The following is an 18,935-nucleotide window of genomic DNA, read 5'->3' on the forward strand; positions in this document are numbered from 1 at the left end:
CAAGAGTCAACTCAGAGCCCATTCACACATTATAAATTAAGCCTGATTTGTATCAGTGCTAACCTATACTTCTGGAGTACAGATCTGAGCGGGGTGAAATGGGAGAAGAAGATCCACAGAAACTTCTGCAAGCCCAGATTTCCACCTTCCCAGTGCACAGTGTTCTGTAACAGCAGGGCTTTTACACAAAGGTGTAGCCTTCAGAGTTCATGCATTCAATTCCAGTGCTAAAAAGAATGTGGCATGATTTCAGTTACTGGGGCGATTGTTTAAGGCGAAAAGGAGCAATGATCAAAGGTAAAGGACCTCTGACAGTTAACTCCAGTTGCAGACGACTCTGGGGTTGCGACGCTCATCTAGCTTTACAGGCCGAGGGAACCGGCGTTTGTCCGTGGAAAGTTTTTCTGGATCATGTGGCCAGCATGACTAAGCTGCTTCTGGCACAATGGAACACCGAAACCAGAGCAGCGCATGGAAACGCTGTTTACCTTCCTGCCGGAGTGGTACCTATTTATCTACTTGCACTTTTTGGCATGCTTTCAAACTGCTGGGTTGGCAGGAGCTGGGACCGAGCAACGGGAGCTCACCTTGTTGCGGGGATTCGAACTGCCAACCGTCTGATCGGCAAGCCCAAGAGGATCAGTGGTTTAGACCACAGCGCTACCCACGTCCCTCTTCTGCACTAAGTAGGAAGCAACAAATACCAGAACAATCTAAACCATGGTTTTATTGTTTATGTGATTTTAACCAGGGTTAAGGCAACCCCTTTGGTTACTGCTAATAATTTGGGGTGCATAGTAGCCTTGCACACTTCATCTGGCCCCACCTAGATATAATTTAAGTGATAGCTGCTATTATTACAAGAGCTACATAACCACAACACACAATTTCATTTCTGGTGGACAGCTCCCTTAATGGAGTGGACAGCTCCCACCAGAAATCAGTATCAAAATACTACCGCAGCAATACGCAAAGAGCTAAGTGAGTAAACAAAGAACCATAAACTTTTCTTTGCACAGCCTATATATATATTTTAAAATCCTATCTCTAACCTATTTTTCTAAGCCTAACAATATAAAACAACAGTTATAAAATATGAAACAATCCAGGAGTCAACCAAACCATAAATAAAAATAGCATAAAAAGGAAGGCTGATTACATAATAACCATCAGAACTGAACATCAAAATACAGTACAATCACAACTTACATGTGTTTAACCTGTGCGCTTTCAACCTTGCGTGGCTGAAGGCTGGTTGAAACTGGGCAAATTAAATGCACACAAGTCAAATTAAATGCACACTATTAAAGCTCTTTTTGCGTTGGGTTTTCCCAGCGTTGGAAACAACTTTCAAGGTCTCTCTGCCTTGCTCATCAGGCAGGTCCCGCTCTCTCTCTAAAAGCACTCTGCCTTTCTTGGGGGGCAAGACTTGCTCAATGAGGGCTCCAGAAAGGTAAGGATGCTCGCATCAGAGTGCTTCAGGTACATTCATTTTAGATATGTGTGCTATCTTTGGAACATAAGCCCTGTGCAAGATGCAATCGTACTGTACCATTCCAAAGTACCTTCTGTTACAGAAAAGCTCTAGCGCCCCAGTTACTGCCAAGCATGCTTTGTGTCACTGAGGGATCTGTAGAGGCGTCGCAGATGAGAATCACAGAATGCAGGAAGGCTAATCCCTGAAACATTTCTTAAGCCAATGATGCCCAGGAAGGTTTTTCCAAGGGCTGAATCAACATTTTCTCATTTAAGTCTGTACCAAGTTTCGAACAAAGGCATTGTGGAATAAGGGCAACATAACTGCCAAGTGCATTTTCTGGTTACCATGTACAGTGGTACCCCGCAAGACGAATGCCTCGGAAGACGAAAAACCCGCTAGACGAAAGGGTTTTTCATTTTCTGAGGTGCTTCGCAAGACAGATTTTTCTAAGGGCTTGCTTCACTAGACGAAACAGCCCTGCCTCTCCTGTCATGGCGACGGTCGCACGCTCGCTTCCCTGCTCCTCCGGCTCCCTCCCACCTTCCTGCTGACGGCTCCTCTGGCTCCCTCCCACCTTCCGGCCGACCTTCCGACCTTCCGGCTGCCTCGCGCCGCTGCCCACCGCCCTCGCGCGCTCCCCTCAGGAGCCGTTGCAGCCAGCGTTGCAGCCGGAGTCGCGCTCCTGAGCCCCGCCACCCTCCAGCAGCGGCGCCGCGCGGTGTCCACAAGGCGCGGGTGAGTCCAAGGACCGGCTGCGGCAGCTGTCCTGCTTCTCCCCACCCCTCCCTGCCGTGGTGCTTCGCAAGACGAAAAAACGCGCTCTACGAAAAAACTCGCAGAACGAATTAATTTCGTCTTGCGAGGCACCACTGTACATGAAAACAAGGACACTCTGTGAGCGATGCACCTCTAAGATTACTCTAGATGCCTGCACTAACACTGACAGAACTGTGATGAGGATTATTCTCAACCCAGAAAGAACCACCCGGTGAAGTTAATTGCTGATGGAACATTCTGCTCTGTTTTCCCAAGCTCCATCCCCTTGGATCACATTACATCTCAGATGCACACATCAAACCACAGTCAGCTTGGTGAGGATAAAGAACAATTCTGGTGTTAGCAAACAAATTCATAAACTTACTTGGAGTGAAAATGCCCGTAGAGCAGGGATGGGAATTAAGGCAGCCATGAAGAATGCAGTAACATTACTGATGGAAGTAAGGGCCACACTCGCCCCAGTGCGTTTCAGACATTCTCCTGTCCTGTCCTGAAAAATACATATAAAGTTGTAGAATACCATATTATTGCATACTGGAAATAGAGACCATTCAGACAGACATGCACAGTTATTGGACACAATCAATATTATCCATAAAAAGTGGCAACATTATTATATTAATGCCATAAAGGTAAAGGTAAAGGGACCCCTGACCATTAGGTCCAGTCATGGCCAACTCTGGGGTTGCAGCGCTCATCTCGCTCAAGGGAGCCGGCGTACAGCTTCCGGGTCATGTGGCCAGCATGACTAAGCCGCTTCTGGCGAACCAGAGCAGCGCACGGAAACGCCGTTTACTTTCCCGCCGGAGCGGTACCTATTTATCTACTTGCACTCAGACGTGCTTTCGAACTGCTAGGTTGGCAGGAGCAGGGACCGAGCAATGGGAGCTCACCCCGTCGCGGGATTCAAACCGCCGACCTTCTGATCAGCAAGTCCTAGGCTCTGTGGTTTAACCCACAGTGCCACCTGCGTCCCTTTCTTAATGCCATACTGGCATTAAAAATACATGTTGAAAATAAAATTATGCAGTGCAGTAGATTTGGCATGAGCTATCCATCAGTTATTTCACAAGACTCACTCTAGAAAATGAGTGCAAAATTTATCCAGAATGATACATTTTCATCTGTATGAAGCCATTTGCTACTGTGAATGATATGAACATAGATGTTTTCTTGTCGCTAGAATATCTGATCTAAGAAATTTCACTCGGGACAAAAAATTAAGAAGGCATGATTAATCCTGGTTACCTGCATTACGAATCAAACATACATCTCTAGCACAAATATAGTGCTTTGCATTGTCCCAAACAATTGGCTGTTACCTCAAATGGAATTCTCTTGTTCTGCCCAGTTTCGCTAAATGCATGTGCCAAAAGGAAGACATCGTCTACACCAACTCCTAAAGCAAGGAAGGGTAAAACCTGAACAAAAAGGAAAGAAGAACCAAGTGTGTTTATAGGAGGCCTGAGTAATTATGACCTGCCAGCTAATTGAGATAATTTTCCAAATTTGTTCACGCAGATTTCTGTTCCCCTCTAATGCTTGATACATCCCTGATACAGAAAGCTCTGTTCTTTTCGTGCAAAACCCTAAAGCGAAATTATAGGGCCCTTTTCGGCCACTTGCATCTTGTGGGATGTTTCTACCTATGCATACATCTATGCTGAAACTACAGTTCTACTATTTCCTTAAAATGGAGATAACAATCACACGTTCCCCATTCAGTCTGCGTGCTGACTAACTAGAGATTATTCTCTCAGCTTAAACCTATAAAATGTCCATAGCGCAGGTACAACTCCAGAACCCCTCCCCCCCCCCCAGTGATTCATCCTGGCAGATAAATTGACCAAACTCTTAATAACTATTCATTCAGTACCTGAGTTGTGGCAGCATTAAAGGAAATCCCAATTAATGAACAGAGGCCCAATCCTGCAGCTACTGAGAGTGCAACCAACAAGACTCCTGCCAGCCCCACGGCACCCTGGGATTTAGCACAGTCCCACCGCAACATGGTTAAACAGGCATAGGCAAGCTGAAAGCAGAGCAAAAGAGAGTTGGTTGGTTGGTTGGGTCTTTTAAAGCAAAATTTCAGACAAAGCAAGCCACATTTTAACACTGCCCCATTCTAGCCAAAGGTTTCGCCTATGAAATACACTTTTACGTGACACAGATATTATAAGGCACAGTTTTAAGCAATGGTCCCTTCTCCTCAAATACTGTCAGAGAGTCTGAGCTCAGATTGACAAGTCTCAGGCAAATCGGGTCCTCCCTTGAAAAGGGCACGTGTTGCAGTGAGACCTGGCAACCAAACCCTGTGTTGTGGGTGGGTTTGATTGATTAGCCACAACACCCAATTGGTGGGTCCCTTGATGCTGGGTTTAATCAGGCCAATGGGACACAAGCTAAACAGATCAAGGGACCTATATATACCCATGCATGTGACCCAGAGCTTCCTCTTTCGGTGCGTGCATCGGAACACCCGCCCACCTCTCCCTACTATTAGGGCTTGCGCGCTTGACCTTGCTATGCTGTCGTGTGTCGCCTGTCGTTGGGACAGGGGCACGGCAGGATTTCCCCCCACCCCCCGCATAGCAAATCGTCACAACTTGTAAGGTTGCGGATGGGCTCTGGTTCAGGTGATAGGGATGGGAGAACGCTCTCACCACCCCTATGTGAAGGGTTTTCTGTTAAAGGAATCCAGGGACTCAATGGTTTGGTCAACCCCTGAGAGGGGGTTGTGCCCATGCCTGAGTCCAGGGGGACATCTGGGTGGTGGACATAGCCTGTTCCTGGCTTTCCGCCTATCCAGGTGTTCACCCTAGACTGACCTATGCTGCTGCCCTGGGTCAGCGCTACCTGCAACGGTGCAGGGAGCTAGTCGAACCAGAGCCTATGCAACCACTCACTTGCTGTCATCAATAAAGTTGTGGCCTAAATTCTGCCAAAAACCAAACCAAAATTTTGAGTCTGGTCTGAATTTATTTAAGGGGAAGGTTTAAAGGTCTGACCACGCAAATGCCTTCTCTGCTAGCAAAGATGGTTTAATTCGGGGGAGCGGAACATTTTTCAGGTCACATTCCTTTTTCGGCAATCTTTGGGGGGCGGGGTCTACATGCCAGTGGCTGCCATGGTTTGGTGACAAAACTGGGTATGGCCAGAGGGGGAAGTGACTGTGACCTTTGTATAGTAGGCTGCATTCCAGTTACACATAAGCCAGGGGTTCCTACACAAGTTTTTCCCCCCTCCCTCCACCCCCACCCCAACTTTGTTCCTCCAGGCAAGCAAGAGTCATTATCAGAGTTCACAGACATATTCCAAATCGATAAAAACACTCAAGGACTGTACAGGAAAAGAGCCAGCAAGGCATTCAACTTGGAGAGAAAGGGGAGAGGTCTAGGAAGAGTTCAGAGAGCTAGATAGTTCTAGACAGTTTGTGGCCTGAGGTTCCCCAAACATTGGCTTAGCTGAAAACTGCAGAGATCAAGCATATGCTCCATCTATCCCATGTGTGCACTTTCTCAAATGAGCCACAGGTTCTCTTAAGATACGGACATGAAGGAAAGAGAATGCAGTTTTTAACGTGACTGCAAGAATGCTTTTATGATGGGTTATTTGAAAACGAGTCGCAGGAAAGTTATGAAGAATCAAAGCAATATTGTGTTCATTTTACCATTAATAGGTAGCCGCTGGCAACTCTGATAACGCTGACATCAGAAAACGATTTTAGGATATCTTCCAGGGTAGTTGTAGTAAAGGAAAGCACCTTCTGTGTAGAGTTTTGTGCCACACTCTGATGGACGATCTGTGAGAAGGAGATGGGAACAGTGATCAATGAAAGGAGGACAATACAATGCGTTCCTGCAGGGGATATGATTTAAAACCAGCTTTTATTTGTTTGTGTATGTGTGGGTGTGTCACACACACACGGATATGTCATTAACTCTTTGTTACATAATTGCCATACTTGGTAGAGAGGCTCAGCAGGCTGCTATAGATCAAATAAGATTGTGCGCCCCAGAGGAGAGGAATATGGCAATTTATTTGAAATAGTGAAACTGAAGACGGTTCACGCTCAGTCTCCCCTGCTTCCCCCACCCCCGTCTAATTTTTTTGCTCTCTCGATCCAAGAGTCTACAACTGATTTGTTGTTATATCAGTTGTGCCTCTAATCTAAAACAACAAATTCTTAAGAGCAATCCTCTCTTTCTTCATTGGCTGGGCACTTTAGAGAGGTCACAAGCAGCTTAGCAGAGGTCAACCCCTGGGAAACAAAGGCCAGATAATGTCACATGACCTCACCAATGGGACTGCAGCTGTGAACAGATTCTATGGCTGGCTAATGTGTTCCAGACACCTTTGCTGGATAACCACACTGACCAAGTGTTTTTAAAGCCAGCCGAGCTCTTTAAAGCTATGGCAGTTCACTGTCGGATCAGCAAATCAGAAGAGCACACCAGGATTTAAAATTCACGAGTGAAAACAAATGCTGTATATCTCTTTAACGTCACTCACAATGGTGCTGGCAAATTCATCTAGGCTGAAAGCAAAAAGGCAAGTTTAAAATCCTTTGCTGCTACTGTTCTAAACAGAGGGCACACTTATCCCACAAGCCAGTTCTACTGTATGGAGCTTCAATGAAGAAGCATTCACTGCCATGGATGCTTTAGCTGAGATTCCTGCATTGCAGGGGGTTGGACTAGAGGACCTCTGGTGTCCCTTCCAACTCTACAATTCTATGAGTCTATGAACGCTATGGACCAGGGATGAGGATGGGAGATGGATTCCCAACAACAGCTTTCCCATCCCTTCTATAGACCAGTGTTTCCCAACCTTAGGCCTCCAGCTGTTTTCGAACTACAATTCCCATCATCCCTGACCACTGGTCTTGCTAGCTGAGGATTATGGGAGTTGTAGTCCAAAAACAGCTGGAGGCCCAAGGTTGGGAAATGATGCTATAGACCATGGACATTTGCACAAGCATACAGTGGTACCTCGTTCCGGAGGTCCATTCTTAACCCGAAACTGTTCTTAACCTGAAGCACCACTTTAGCTAATGGGACCTCCTGCTGCTGCTGTGATGCCGGAGCACAATTTCTGTTCTCATCCTGAAGCAAAGTTCTTAACCCGAGGCACTATTTCTGGGTTAGTGGAGTCTGTAACCTGAAGCGTCCGTAACCCGAGGTACCACTGTACTAGGAAAGCCCACCAGAAATGGTTCACCAGGTAGGTTTCTGGTTTTACCTCAACATACATCCTTTGCCAGGCTTCCAGAATTGCTGCTGCTTTGTCTTCATTCCAGTTGATGTGCGAAACATACTCATACCCCTTGAAGTGCTCGTACATTTGCTTAGGAGTCATTAACTGAAACATGGTTTGTAAAGCCTGGGCACTGCAAGAGGAAGGGAGGTGGGAGCTTAGAAGGAGGAAAGGGTTTAGGGCAGACATTTTAAACAAAGACATTTTCAGTGGCTGGCGTCCTAAAACGAGCACCTTGAAGGGACCTTTGGGTTAGCAAGGTTGGAAAAGATCTCTGCTTGAGACCTCGCAGAACCGATGCTCGTTGGAAAAGCCAACTCAGGAGCAAGTGGATCAAGGGGCTGTTGAAGCAAAAGGAGGCTTTGTACGTTAATATGCTTCACCTCATTTCTGCTTCATTTTGTGTTGCTTTATTGTGACTGTAAAACACCTTGAGTGTTTGTCAAAAAGCTGGGGAAGAAATGCCGGGAAATAAAACAGAATAAAGCCACAAATTATCTTTAGGCTCTGATAGCCATCTGCTTAAAGTCAAATTTGTAGCAAATCCTCTGCAAGACGGGATCCCAGGCACCTCTTTTCTTTTTTGGCTTTTTATTTTTTAAATGCTGTAGCTATAAATATTTGTTGTTCAGTTTTTTTTTATATTAATATTGGTATATGTGATTTACTACTTTTAAACATTGCATCGTTTTAAAATAATTTGCATTGTTCAATGTCTCAAATTCATTTTGGAGAAATAAAGCAAATTATATATATATAAACTGGTACACATGCACTGGAACTTACAAATACTGTGAGCTACCTATTAATTTCCCTACTGTCAGAAGGGCCAGCTATGGTATTCTTGGGGGTCACTTTGTTCCAGGGACTAGAACTGTTTCACTTGCAGTAAGGTTATATCAGTGAAGACAGGATCGTTACCTTAAACCAGTCCCCCAATTTTTATACATATGAGACAGAATACATTTAAATCATGTAAGGTCCATGTAAGTGCACCCTGGGCGAACATTTGAATGAACAACAAATTCTATTTCCCCAGCTGAATTGCTTAAAATCTTTCCATTATTAGGATGCTCTCTGGCAACCCAGTTTCCATAATACATTGCTTGCTTTTTCTTCTCCTGATCCAAACATACATAGATAACTTTATTTGTATACCACCTTTCCACAATTCAAACCATGCTCAAGGCAGCTTACAACATGAAAAAAATACCTATGTATTTTTGCATATGAAATAAATACAGAGGCCTGCTGCTACAGAGACCTTATGAGTGAAGCCTGAACAAAAGCACTGTGGCTTAAATGTGAAGTACACTTTAATTACAATTTTGTGTCCTTCCAAGTTGGCTGAACCCGTAATAAAGCAGTAACTCTAGATGACCTACACCCAAAGTGGAACTGCACTGTACAGAAAGCATATGTAACTAGTACAAACTGTCAAAACGTTCATATAATATATAGTAAGAAATATTGCCCTAGAAAGCATTTAAATTGTCAGGAAGAAGATTTCACGACCTACCATAGACAACCCAGGTTAGCAACACCTCGCCCACAGGTGGCAAAAGTTTTCAAGAGAGATATATTTATTTTCAAAAGAAAGAAACAGGATATATGAGACAAGGCCATTGGTATTTACCTGACAAGTTTCCCAGTACCATTTTTAACTGTGCCACCAATGATCAGCTCTTCCTGCCAATGCATATATTTTTTGGATAACCCATAGCATCCACCACTTAAAACAAGGGCCACGTCTAGAGGCTAAAAGGCAAACAAAAGAAGAAAGCACAAGACAATAAAATGAAACAGGACCACTAAGATGAATTCAGAGACTCCCCAAAGACAAGTTTGCTAGTACACAGAAATCCTGAAGCAAGCTCTGAAAGGGTTCAGGGTGTGGGCTAAGCAGTGGTCAGGAACATACTTGAACTGTAAAAATACTTCATATTTATGTGGGGTTATGTTCCGGGGATTGTGCCTAAAGCCAAACTGTGTAGTCAAAACCTCTTGTGTTCAATGACGGGTGTGATTGACAAAGTCATTTTTCAAAGGAACCCTGCCTCCTTTTATTTATTTTTCACTTTTAATTTGCCACATGCGTAAAGCTGAAAATGTACAAGTTAAATCCATGCAAGTTGTGGACTGACGGAAGAAGCATATGTCAAGAACCTTGTCTTTCAGCCATAATTCATTTACATGGCGATGTACACCCAGACTGGGTCTTAGGCTTCTAATAAGTCTCAGGACTAAATAACTGTCAGTTATCAAATTAAACATAGTCCTTTGTAATTTTCCCTCCAGTAAACACCCTTGGAAAATACAGTTGCCGTATCATAATACCCATTCTAGTATCCCCCTCACAGTAACACCGAAAATTATATTTGCCATGGAAATGTAAAGCCTGATCGAACTATTCTTTAATTCAGGCAATTAAAACTTCTCTTGAAGTTGTATAATTAATGGTCAGTTGGAAAGGACTTGGGCTGGCCAACCGACTCAGGGAAGTGTAGCAGATCTTTAGCATTCTGAATCCCTAGAGAGGTGAACAACAGCAGAACTTTGTTCTTTACTATATATTTTGCTCCTTTGGGTGCAAATGTGCCGGTGGGTGAAGCGACTGGGGACTGTCAACCGAAAACGAAAAAGAAAACGTTGAATACTTCATTTCCTTGGTAGCTCCCAGAAAAGGTACGAGAATATGACCGAAACCGCCAGAACATTCTCCATTTACTGAGGGACCAAATAAGAGCACGGTTCTTAGTGTTTACATTCATATACCTAGGGAGTCAAGGAATCTGTAAGGTCACATTCCTGTGGCCTTCCATGGAGTATAGACCTCTGACACTGGACTAAATTGCTCCTGTCTCTAGACTGCAGACCAAACAAAATATGGAGAACTGGAAGCAAGGGAAGGCCCCATTTTGCCTTGAAGCTTAGTGACCACAGCAAGGGAGTCCATTCAGTTTCAAATCCTATGAATACATCAGTATTCTTTTAGGGGCTATTCCTTTTGTTGCCCTTCAAGTTCTCCTCCAGAAGCATAAATCTCTGTAATGGTGTGCATTGCAGAGAGGGCTGCAGTAGAAGAGGGGAAGAATCAGGCAAAACCAGCAGCCCACCCTAGTGTGAGTGGAAGCGACTTCTCTTCGCACAAAGTAAGCTCTGGATCCAAGCTACTAAAACCATAAAACAAAGTCAGTTCCACAATCATAGCTCAGTGGCAACTGAATGCAAGACAGTTATTTTTAACATGCACAATGAATTTGGGCTTCTTTCATCCAATAATGCGTGCTTTTAAAACACATTCATTCTCCTCCCCACTTACCCTCTCTCTGTTCATACACATATGCATGCAAATTTCAAATATTACCACTTATAATTTAAATCAAAAGCAGCCTCTATTATAAAACATGTTCCTGAGCCAAAATAGAGAACCAGTTCATAGGAACAGTTGGAGGAAGCGGAACAGGGATAAACATTTCACATGGCAGTCACAGTTAGCACTTAGTAGACATAGCTGGTGAACTGCCCTAGCGGCCTCACAAATCTAGTCACTTTGATATCCTAGAATCCCTTGCTTTGCAGGAGGGCATAAACAAAGCTGAAGACAGTACTGCATGTCACTACAAACAGCTGGTAAAATCAACACTCCCAGGAAGACACTCATATGGAATAGTTTCATCTCTTTCCCAAGATCACCTATTCCCCCCCCTCGCTCTCTCCTTCTATCATGCCCACATTTGAAAATCCAAAAAGCACAACACATATTCAGGAGATGCCGAGAACAACAAGCAAATGAAGATCTATGGAGACAGACAGAAAGCAGCCTGCAACCCATAAACAAATACATGCAATGGAAATTCCAACAGGAGTGCTAAATCAAAATGCGGTGAATCCATGGTCTGTTTTACAAAGCTGAAAGGAGTTCTTAAATAAAAATCTTCTCTCTGAGGATGTGAAACAACACTGTAAACAAGACTGGTCAAGACTGTTCTGCCCAGGTGGCAATGCCAGCCATTTATTTATTTGGCACATTTGCACACAACTCTTCTTCTGAGGAGCTGAAAGTATCACGTCTGAATTCCATCTTATCTTTTTTGGGTTTTTTGTTTTGTTTTTTTCTGGAATCCATTTTATGTTTTGTTTATCATATCTTCATTTGCTTCCAGGTTTTTGACTCTTCATCCCAATCACATCATAATCATTTATCTCAAGTTATCATGAGGTAGAGACACTTCAAAAAAAAATCAAAAATCAATATGAAAGCTGTTATTATGAGATTTCTAAGAACAGCTGTAGGCAACACATTGCCCACATGTACCTATAAAATGGACTTTCAGGAGGGTTAAATTGAAATATATTTTAGAGGCTGGCTTAGAGGATTGTAGGGTTCCACCATCCCTTCCACATTTCCTGAGTTAGCCAACAAAGGCCAAGCTAACTTACTTTGGTTGAATTTTTGTTGGGTGCTGTGATAGGACAATCAGGATCATCAGGATTCAGGCAAGGTCGATCCATATACCCATGTCCAACGTCTGCCTTATTCAACATTTCTTCCCAGGTATCTACTTGCGAGTTTATTTTCTTTAACTCCTCCAAGAATTCTAGGGGGTCAAAGTTGGTCCACTGCAAATGGGGTTTCCCTCTGGAGAAACAAAAGAGTAGGAACATAATGCTCAAAAAGGCATCAACAACCTTCACACTGACTCACAATATACACCTCTCCCCCTCCCACCCCTCCTTATATAAACATCAAAAGCCCAAACTATGGATATAATTCACCCTAAAAGTGAATTATGCCCTATTAACTGAGTAGAACTTACTCTTACTCTGAGTAGACTTTGCCTATTTTAAACTGTGCTACATGTGATATTCATTCTTCAGTAGCCACTGTTGAGAAATCATATATTAGGGCTGGTTTCAGACAACAGATTACTTGTTCGTGTGAATAGTCCCACCCATCCCAAAATGAATATTTTTTCTGTAACATCTGAATGGGGAGGTTACAAATATTACCTAAAGGCAGTTTCTAGAACTGTGATGACACTATTGTAGTTGGCTGTGGAATTACAGACACTGAGGTTGGCCGATATTCTTTGATCTCTAACTGCTACATCATGTTGGATTCATGTGTGTGGCCAGGGATGTTCAAATGGATAAGAAATTTAATGTCTGATCTTGCCTTTCAATACTTTTAAAATTGGGATTACTGACTTCTTAGTTACTTTTAAAAGGAGAAAGGATTTCATATCCCATAGGAATTGCTTGCCTCTGAATATATGTTTCATATGTAATCAGTAAGGTTTTCGCTTTTTTATACTTAATAGTTACTGTGTTGCTTCAAACTCTTGTTAACTTAGCCATCGACTCAAAAATGCCTGAGCACTAGTTGCTGCCACCATCATGACTGTCTTTCTATTCCTCCTACCTCCAGTTTTGATTTCATGATGTTGATAGACTATAAAGGCTTTTGGCTGCCTTATTTTGTGGTTCAAACTACTGTATCTGCTTAACCAGGCTTAAGTCATTATTCAAACTCTCCCAACCAGAAAACACAAACCCCCTTATTCCCCCATCTAAAAAAAACAACAAAAAAAAAAACCCTCTACACTGAAGGTTAAGAGATGGCCATTGCAAATTGCTTTTACAGAGACATGCAAACCAGGGCAAAGACAATAACACAAAAGCGAAGTCTTGCATAATTAACCAAAAATGTCTAAACTGATTAAAAATTAACTCTTTGATGGACACATTACGTTACATATAACAATCTTCCAAAAGAGATACCTTGTGCCACTGAACAATCAAATAAACAAAGGATTAGTTTCTCCCTGAGATTATTATTTTTAATTCAAGGCGACAACTCACATACTTTCAGCCAAAGAGAATTCTCAGGCCATCGGTACTATTGTACGTTAGAATTAAAAACAAGGAGGGAACAAAGCTTATTTCCTTCAAAATAACCTTTGTTGCTGCTGGGACATGTGTTCTAAAAGTATGAGGGAAGTAGCTTGAACAGAGATTCAGATTCTCTGCATTCACAGGAATTTGTTTTCAGGATGGTGACTGTGTTGTGAAACCATTTCCACAACGCTTTAGAAAGTACCCCTGGCCTTGCCCCACAAAGACAAAGCTGCTGTCTCTTATTTTCCTTTCCTTTCCTTTCCTTTCCTTTCTTTTCTTGCACGGAAAGAAAGATTAGTGGTTGTTTTCAAGGTTGTTGGCTTTTGGAAGATATTTGTGCAAAAATGTGTGGAAAGCTGAAATGTGACAGCACACTTCATCTGAGAAGAAGCCCTGCAAAAACTCAGGACATCTACCAGGAGACCGATTTTCCAGAAATGTGCATACTTGTTTCCTTTCCACAGCATGCACCTTAAGACACACAGATCTTCAAAATGACTGCAGAAAACAACCCTGGAAAACAACCCTCGATAAAGTTCAAAGCTCAATCACATCAGTGTCAATGCTAAATTGGTTGTTAAAGAGGAGGACTAAAGGTTGCAAATAAAAATTTGTCTGTTGAGATACTATTTATAAGCTGGTCCATGGTCTTTGTGGAATGGCTCAAGCATGAGGCAGCAGCTGAATGCCTGGAGGAAGCAACATCTGATCCAAGATCAGATGCACATGGATGTGAAACCTTCGTGAAACCGCTGCAGCTGTTCCCGGGGTCTGATGTGACTTCTCCTATGCAGCTACATTCCTGCAGATGGAGAGTCTTGTCTGAACACGCTGTTTGTCTTGTGACTCCACCTCCATTATTAAGACAAAACCCTCGTCAAAGTCACATATATGCGAATTCTGATATTTTGTTGACAGTGCAGCATAAGAGCAAATCATAATAACGTGAAAGGCTACCATGCAGTCCAAGCCGGTTTATATTGTAGAAAACAACACTTACGGTAGGTATGCAGTCCCCGACTGTAACTTTGCACCCTCCCAGAAACAGTCCAAAGGTGTGATAATTAAACAAGGGTAAAGATGTTCTATGATCTGTCAAAGTTAGAAAAAAGCACACGCCAAATTAAGAAACGATAAAGAGTTCAATGCAAAATTATTATTTACAGGGGAAAGCATGTGCAGAATACAACGTATTACGTGTACCTTGTCCATGTAACCTTCTGTGATCGGTTCCCCTGATTTATGGCATAAGTGTTCCAATTTCCATTGTCTGTAAAAAATTAAGAGCAAATCACATCAAAACCATAAATACACACATTTGTTTTTTCAATGTCCCCCACGTAGGTGGTACACCTTTAGGGGAACTGTGAAGCACAGATGAAGCACTCTTAACTCCTGAATAAGGGGCCTGTTGTGCAATCCTCAAAACAGGGCAGTTTTTGTTTGTTACAGCGAATGCTACTTTGTAAACAGGGCTTGAATTGTGCAGGAATGGTTGGGAGACACTATTTCTGTATGTGTCTGTAGTCAAGTATTCTGTTCAATGTGATATGATTGCCTTGCCATCCCCATCGCTCAGCTGAGGTCCAGCTCCAAGGGTCTTCTGCTGTTTCCCTCCCTGCGAGAAGTGAGGTTACAGGGAACCAGGCAGAGGGCCTTCTTGGTAGTGGCACCCTCTCTGTCGAGCGCCCTCTCTTCAGATGTCAAGGAAACAAACAACTACCTGACTTTTAGAAGACATCTGAAGGCAACTCTGTTTAGGGAAGTTTTTAATGTCTGATGTTTTTCCCAGAGTGGCTGGGAAAACCCAGCCAGATGGGCAGGCTGTAATAATAATAATAATAATAATAATAATAATAATAATAATGTTGTTTTCCTCATTTGGAGGTTTATTTTGCAGGGATCATTTTTGCCATGACACACCCTGTTATTCTTCTGGCATGCTACAATTTGAATTATATTAGTTAACCTCTATGGAGCTAAAATCCTGAAAGATTATAGTGGCATATGGTGTTGACTTGGTTGTTCAATTTCCTTCACCCTTTGGAAACAATGAAACTGACTGCACACACAACCCTCTCTCATTTATCAGACACCAACTTAAAGACTTTTGAAAAGCAAAACCTGGAATACTGTACTGTAGACAAATTGTTTGGAGTGACTATTATGTTACCAATTGGTGAACACTAAGGACTTTTTGCTACTTGGAAACCCATTAGTGCGTCAGGCAAAATTTATGCTGCACATTTATCTACGCTGTATCGAAAACAGCTTCTGACTTTGAAATATGACAGACTGTAAATGCCTCAAGATTAGGTCCAAACCTGTGCTATTAACCTTAACTAAAAACTTTGTTTAGCATCACAGATTTTCATAAGGCAGTATTTATATATGTCAGCATACCAACAAATGAAAAACACACAAATTAAACAAGGGGGAAGTGCTGTTTTCATTTATATCAATACCAAATCTGTATGAGTACCATAGAGGCATGAACAACTATTTTCTGAAACACCTTGTTCAGACTTTTTAAGCCAAGGTCAACACCTGGAGATTCCAGGGCTAAAACTAATTCTCGAGGGGCTACCTATCCCCTTCCCCCCATTGCCAACTGAGATGCTAAATAGGAACCAAGAAAGAGGCATCTGTGGCTAAAAGAATTAGACAGACAGCCACTGTGAGGTTGAAGGCACCGGCCCATTTCCGCTTGCTTCCTTCAAAGTGGCCCTCCAGGAACAGGAGTTGCTGGGAGGGTTGTAAATAGTGAAAAGCAGATGTGCAAGTCCACCGCCATTCCATTTACTGTACTCCCACTGCATTGCCGAAAGGGGAAAGTTGCGCAGCAGAGATGCACACCTGAAGCTTCTGTTATCTCCTCTGCATCAATTCGTCTTCAGGTGTTAACAGCAGGAGAATTGAAAGTGGGACCACGGCACTTTTGTGCCTCCTTGTCAGGTCCCAAGCTATTCTTAGTTCCGGGAAGTTAAAATAACATAGCCTTTTCTCTCCATTCCACCTTACCTGTTGTACATATACACGTGTACCCTGCTGGCTTGAAGTGCAGATTCAAGGTGCTGTCGGAGTGCCTCTGCTGTTAGCACATTAGCGCAGTCCTCTTGCGGTGTCTGAATCATGAGTTGGGGATTAAACATGGCCTCTTCTCCAATCTTCTGGCGCGTGTAACTTAACTCCCGACTCACTCGTCCACCAACTGACAGACAAATATTTACAACCTGGGATCAGCCAACAATAACTTACTCTGGATTCACATTCTAAGAGCTCACAGGCCACCAATAAACTTTCCCATATGCATGGAATGTTCTGTAGCCAGTTAAGAGCTGAAGCAATTTTAAAGAGAGCTAATTTCATCTACAGTGCAGCAAAAAGACACAAATTTCCCTTTATATATATAAAAAATAAATCAATTAATTGTCCCTACTTCACAAACAGAGGTGTGTGTTAAGTTGATTCCTGCTAGACACATGGTCTTTCAGTATCACACCAAAATTTCCACACGTAGAAAGTTTATTAACAAAAGGGGAAAAAGGAACCTTTTCCTTGCAGACCAGACCAAATATTTCTCTGTTACAATTTCTTGCACTTGTATAAACAGTCTGCTGCAATGGCACATTTCAAGATAAATGACTTCAATTTACACTCTTCTCCTAAATAATTTGGCAATGGCAGAAGGGGAAATGTTTATCTTCCATAAAAAGGAGGTAGGAGGGAAAGAGTAAATGAGCATTAGTATGTCTTGCTGCTGCTAGTTAAAACATAAAAATACTGTTAAGTTAGGGTCACATAACGGTGCAGTTTCAGAGGAACAGAGTCAGCTACACTTAAGCAATCAATTCCAAGTGTCTAGAATCGCTACAGTGAGCTAGGATGTACCAGAATTTGGATTCCAAGGCAAATTTTATCTTTAAAAAGTCAAGAAACCTAACAAGGAGACACATTTATGCAGCCTAAAGGTCTAAAGGAAGCTAAAATGAAGTTAGAGACTGTGTGATCCTATATAGCTCTACTCCGTCTCGTGGTTTTCAGTGGGGCTTACTCCCAGGTATACAGGATTACGATACGATAATCTTTATTGTCATTGTCCCATACAGAACAACGAAACTGAAAAACTCTACATCAGACATTAAAAAACCAACAGGCCTGCTACCCCAGTCTGGTTAGCCCCCCTGGTTAGCCTTGTTAGACCCCCAAAAACTCTGATACCCCATAATTAAATACAATATACTCCCACAGAGACTACCTTACACTGTGTTTAAAACCAGTTAGAAACTGTTTCTTAGGCGGCTAGTCCTAGTCTTTATAGCCCTGTACCTTCTTCGAGAAGGCAGATTGCAGCCATAGAGGAAGAAAACAAAAGGAAACTAAAAACAAAATGACGAATTTAATCACAGTCACAACTGCTTGTATCTAGAGAACTGAGCACCGTGATCCAAAGATCCACTAGGACTGTTCCATCGCCACCTCATGCAAAACCATCCCTCCATCGTCTCTAGATTGGCACGTGATGCAGCTGAACAGCAAAGGAAACTGCAGAAACCAGAAGGACCGCTGTCCACAAACTGAAATGCACTGTGGGCCAGAGCCTCTTTTTAAAAAAAGTAAATGGTTAAAGCATCTTTTAAACCAGGGATGAGGAACTTGTTGCTCCCCAGATGTTGTCAGGCCCCACTTTTAATTTTTAATTTATTAATATTGAGAACAAAAGACACAATTGTTTATTGATTAAGATGAAACAAAAACATTGGATAATTGGTGTTATGTAGTGTCTTTATATTGCATTGTATTGGTTTTTATTTTTCTGTTTATGTTTGGTTTTGTAATGTTTAAATTGTTCAAAAAGCAATAAATATTATTTCTATATATATATATATATATATATATATATATATATATATAGCAAAAACATTGGATAATTGGTTTTCACCTTCAGTTTAAAATTTTCATCTCAAAACAATGTGTTTGCAAACAAGCCCCTCGCCTTCATTGCTAGGTAATTTATGCTTTTTGTAACAAAGTTTATATGGACATCAGTTCTGAAGCTTTAATTCAGCTTACAAAGACACCGGCGGAATTTTGATATTCCAACCTACAGTTCACATGATAACAAATCTCTACATCCCCATAGGAACAATACATGCTCTGCCATTTCATCCCCAAATCTATACCTTATTTATTTTTTTGAATATATGGAATTTAACACTAATTTCAGCCAAGAGGTCCAGTCTTGTGCAAGACAAAAGACAGCATTCCTCATCTCTACTGAAAGTGACCAACTGTTTAGTATCAACAGAAATTATTGCTTCTTACTCAAGGTGCTGTCAAACTATATTAATCTCACTTAACAAGGCAAATTTAGCTAATCAGCATTACATCATAGTCAGCAGGAAAAGCTGTGCTCTTTCCTTTCTCCATAAACCCAATAAGTGAATAGTGACAGATAACTAGATGGGTTTTAAAAGCATTTTATTCCCATGAAAATGAATTTCGTCAATTACGTAGCATT

At 42.2% G+C, this 18,935-nt stretch overlaps 1 protein-coding gene across 3 annotated transcripts in view; it reads right to left on the minus strand.

Moving 5' to 3' along the window:
• Positions 1-18,935, minus strand: part of PTCH1 (patched 1) — a 112,134-nt gene that overhangs the window by 40,911 nt on the left and 52,288 nt on the right. For all 3 annotated transcript variants that reach the window (XM_083403317.1, XM_083403316.1, XM_083403318.1), the window contains 10 exons: positions 16,436-16,625; positions 14,618-14,684; positions 14,415-14,506; positions 11,957-12,155; positions 9,150-9,271; positions 7,499-7,646; positions 5,928-6,059; positions 4,134-4,289; positions 3,580-3,678; positions 2,622-2,747 (listed from right to left, as the gene is read on the minus strand). In XM_083403317.1, the coding sequence (XP_083259443.1) occupies positions 2,622-2,747; positions 3,580-3,678; positions 4,134-4,289; positions 5,928-6,059; positions 7,499-7,646; positions 9,150-9,271; positions 11,957-12,155; positions 14,415-14,506; positions 14,618-14,684; positions 16,436-16,625 (1,331 nt within the window). The remainder of the gene's footprint in view (positions 1-2,621; positions 2,748-3,579; positions 3,679-4,133; positions 4,290-5,927; positions 6,060-7,498; positions 7,647-9,149; positions 9,272-11,956; positions 12,156-14,414; positions 14,507-14,617; positions 14,685-16,435; positions 16,626-18,935) is intronic.

Source organism: Podarcis tiliguerta, assembly GCF_965153285.1.
Source record: "Podarcis tiliguerta genome assembly, chromosome: 11".
NCBI lineage: Eukaryota > Metazoa > Chordata > Lepidosauria > Squamata > Lacertidae > Podarcis > Podarcis tiliguerta.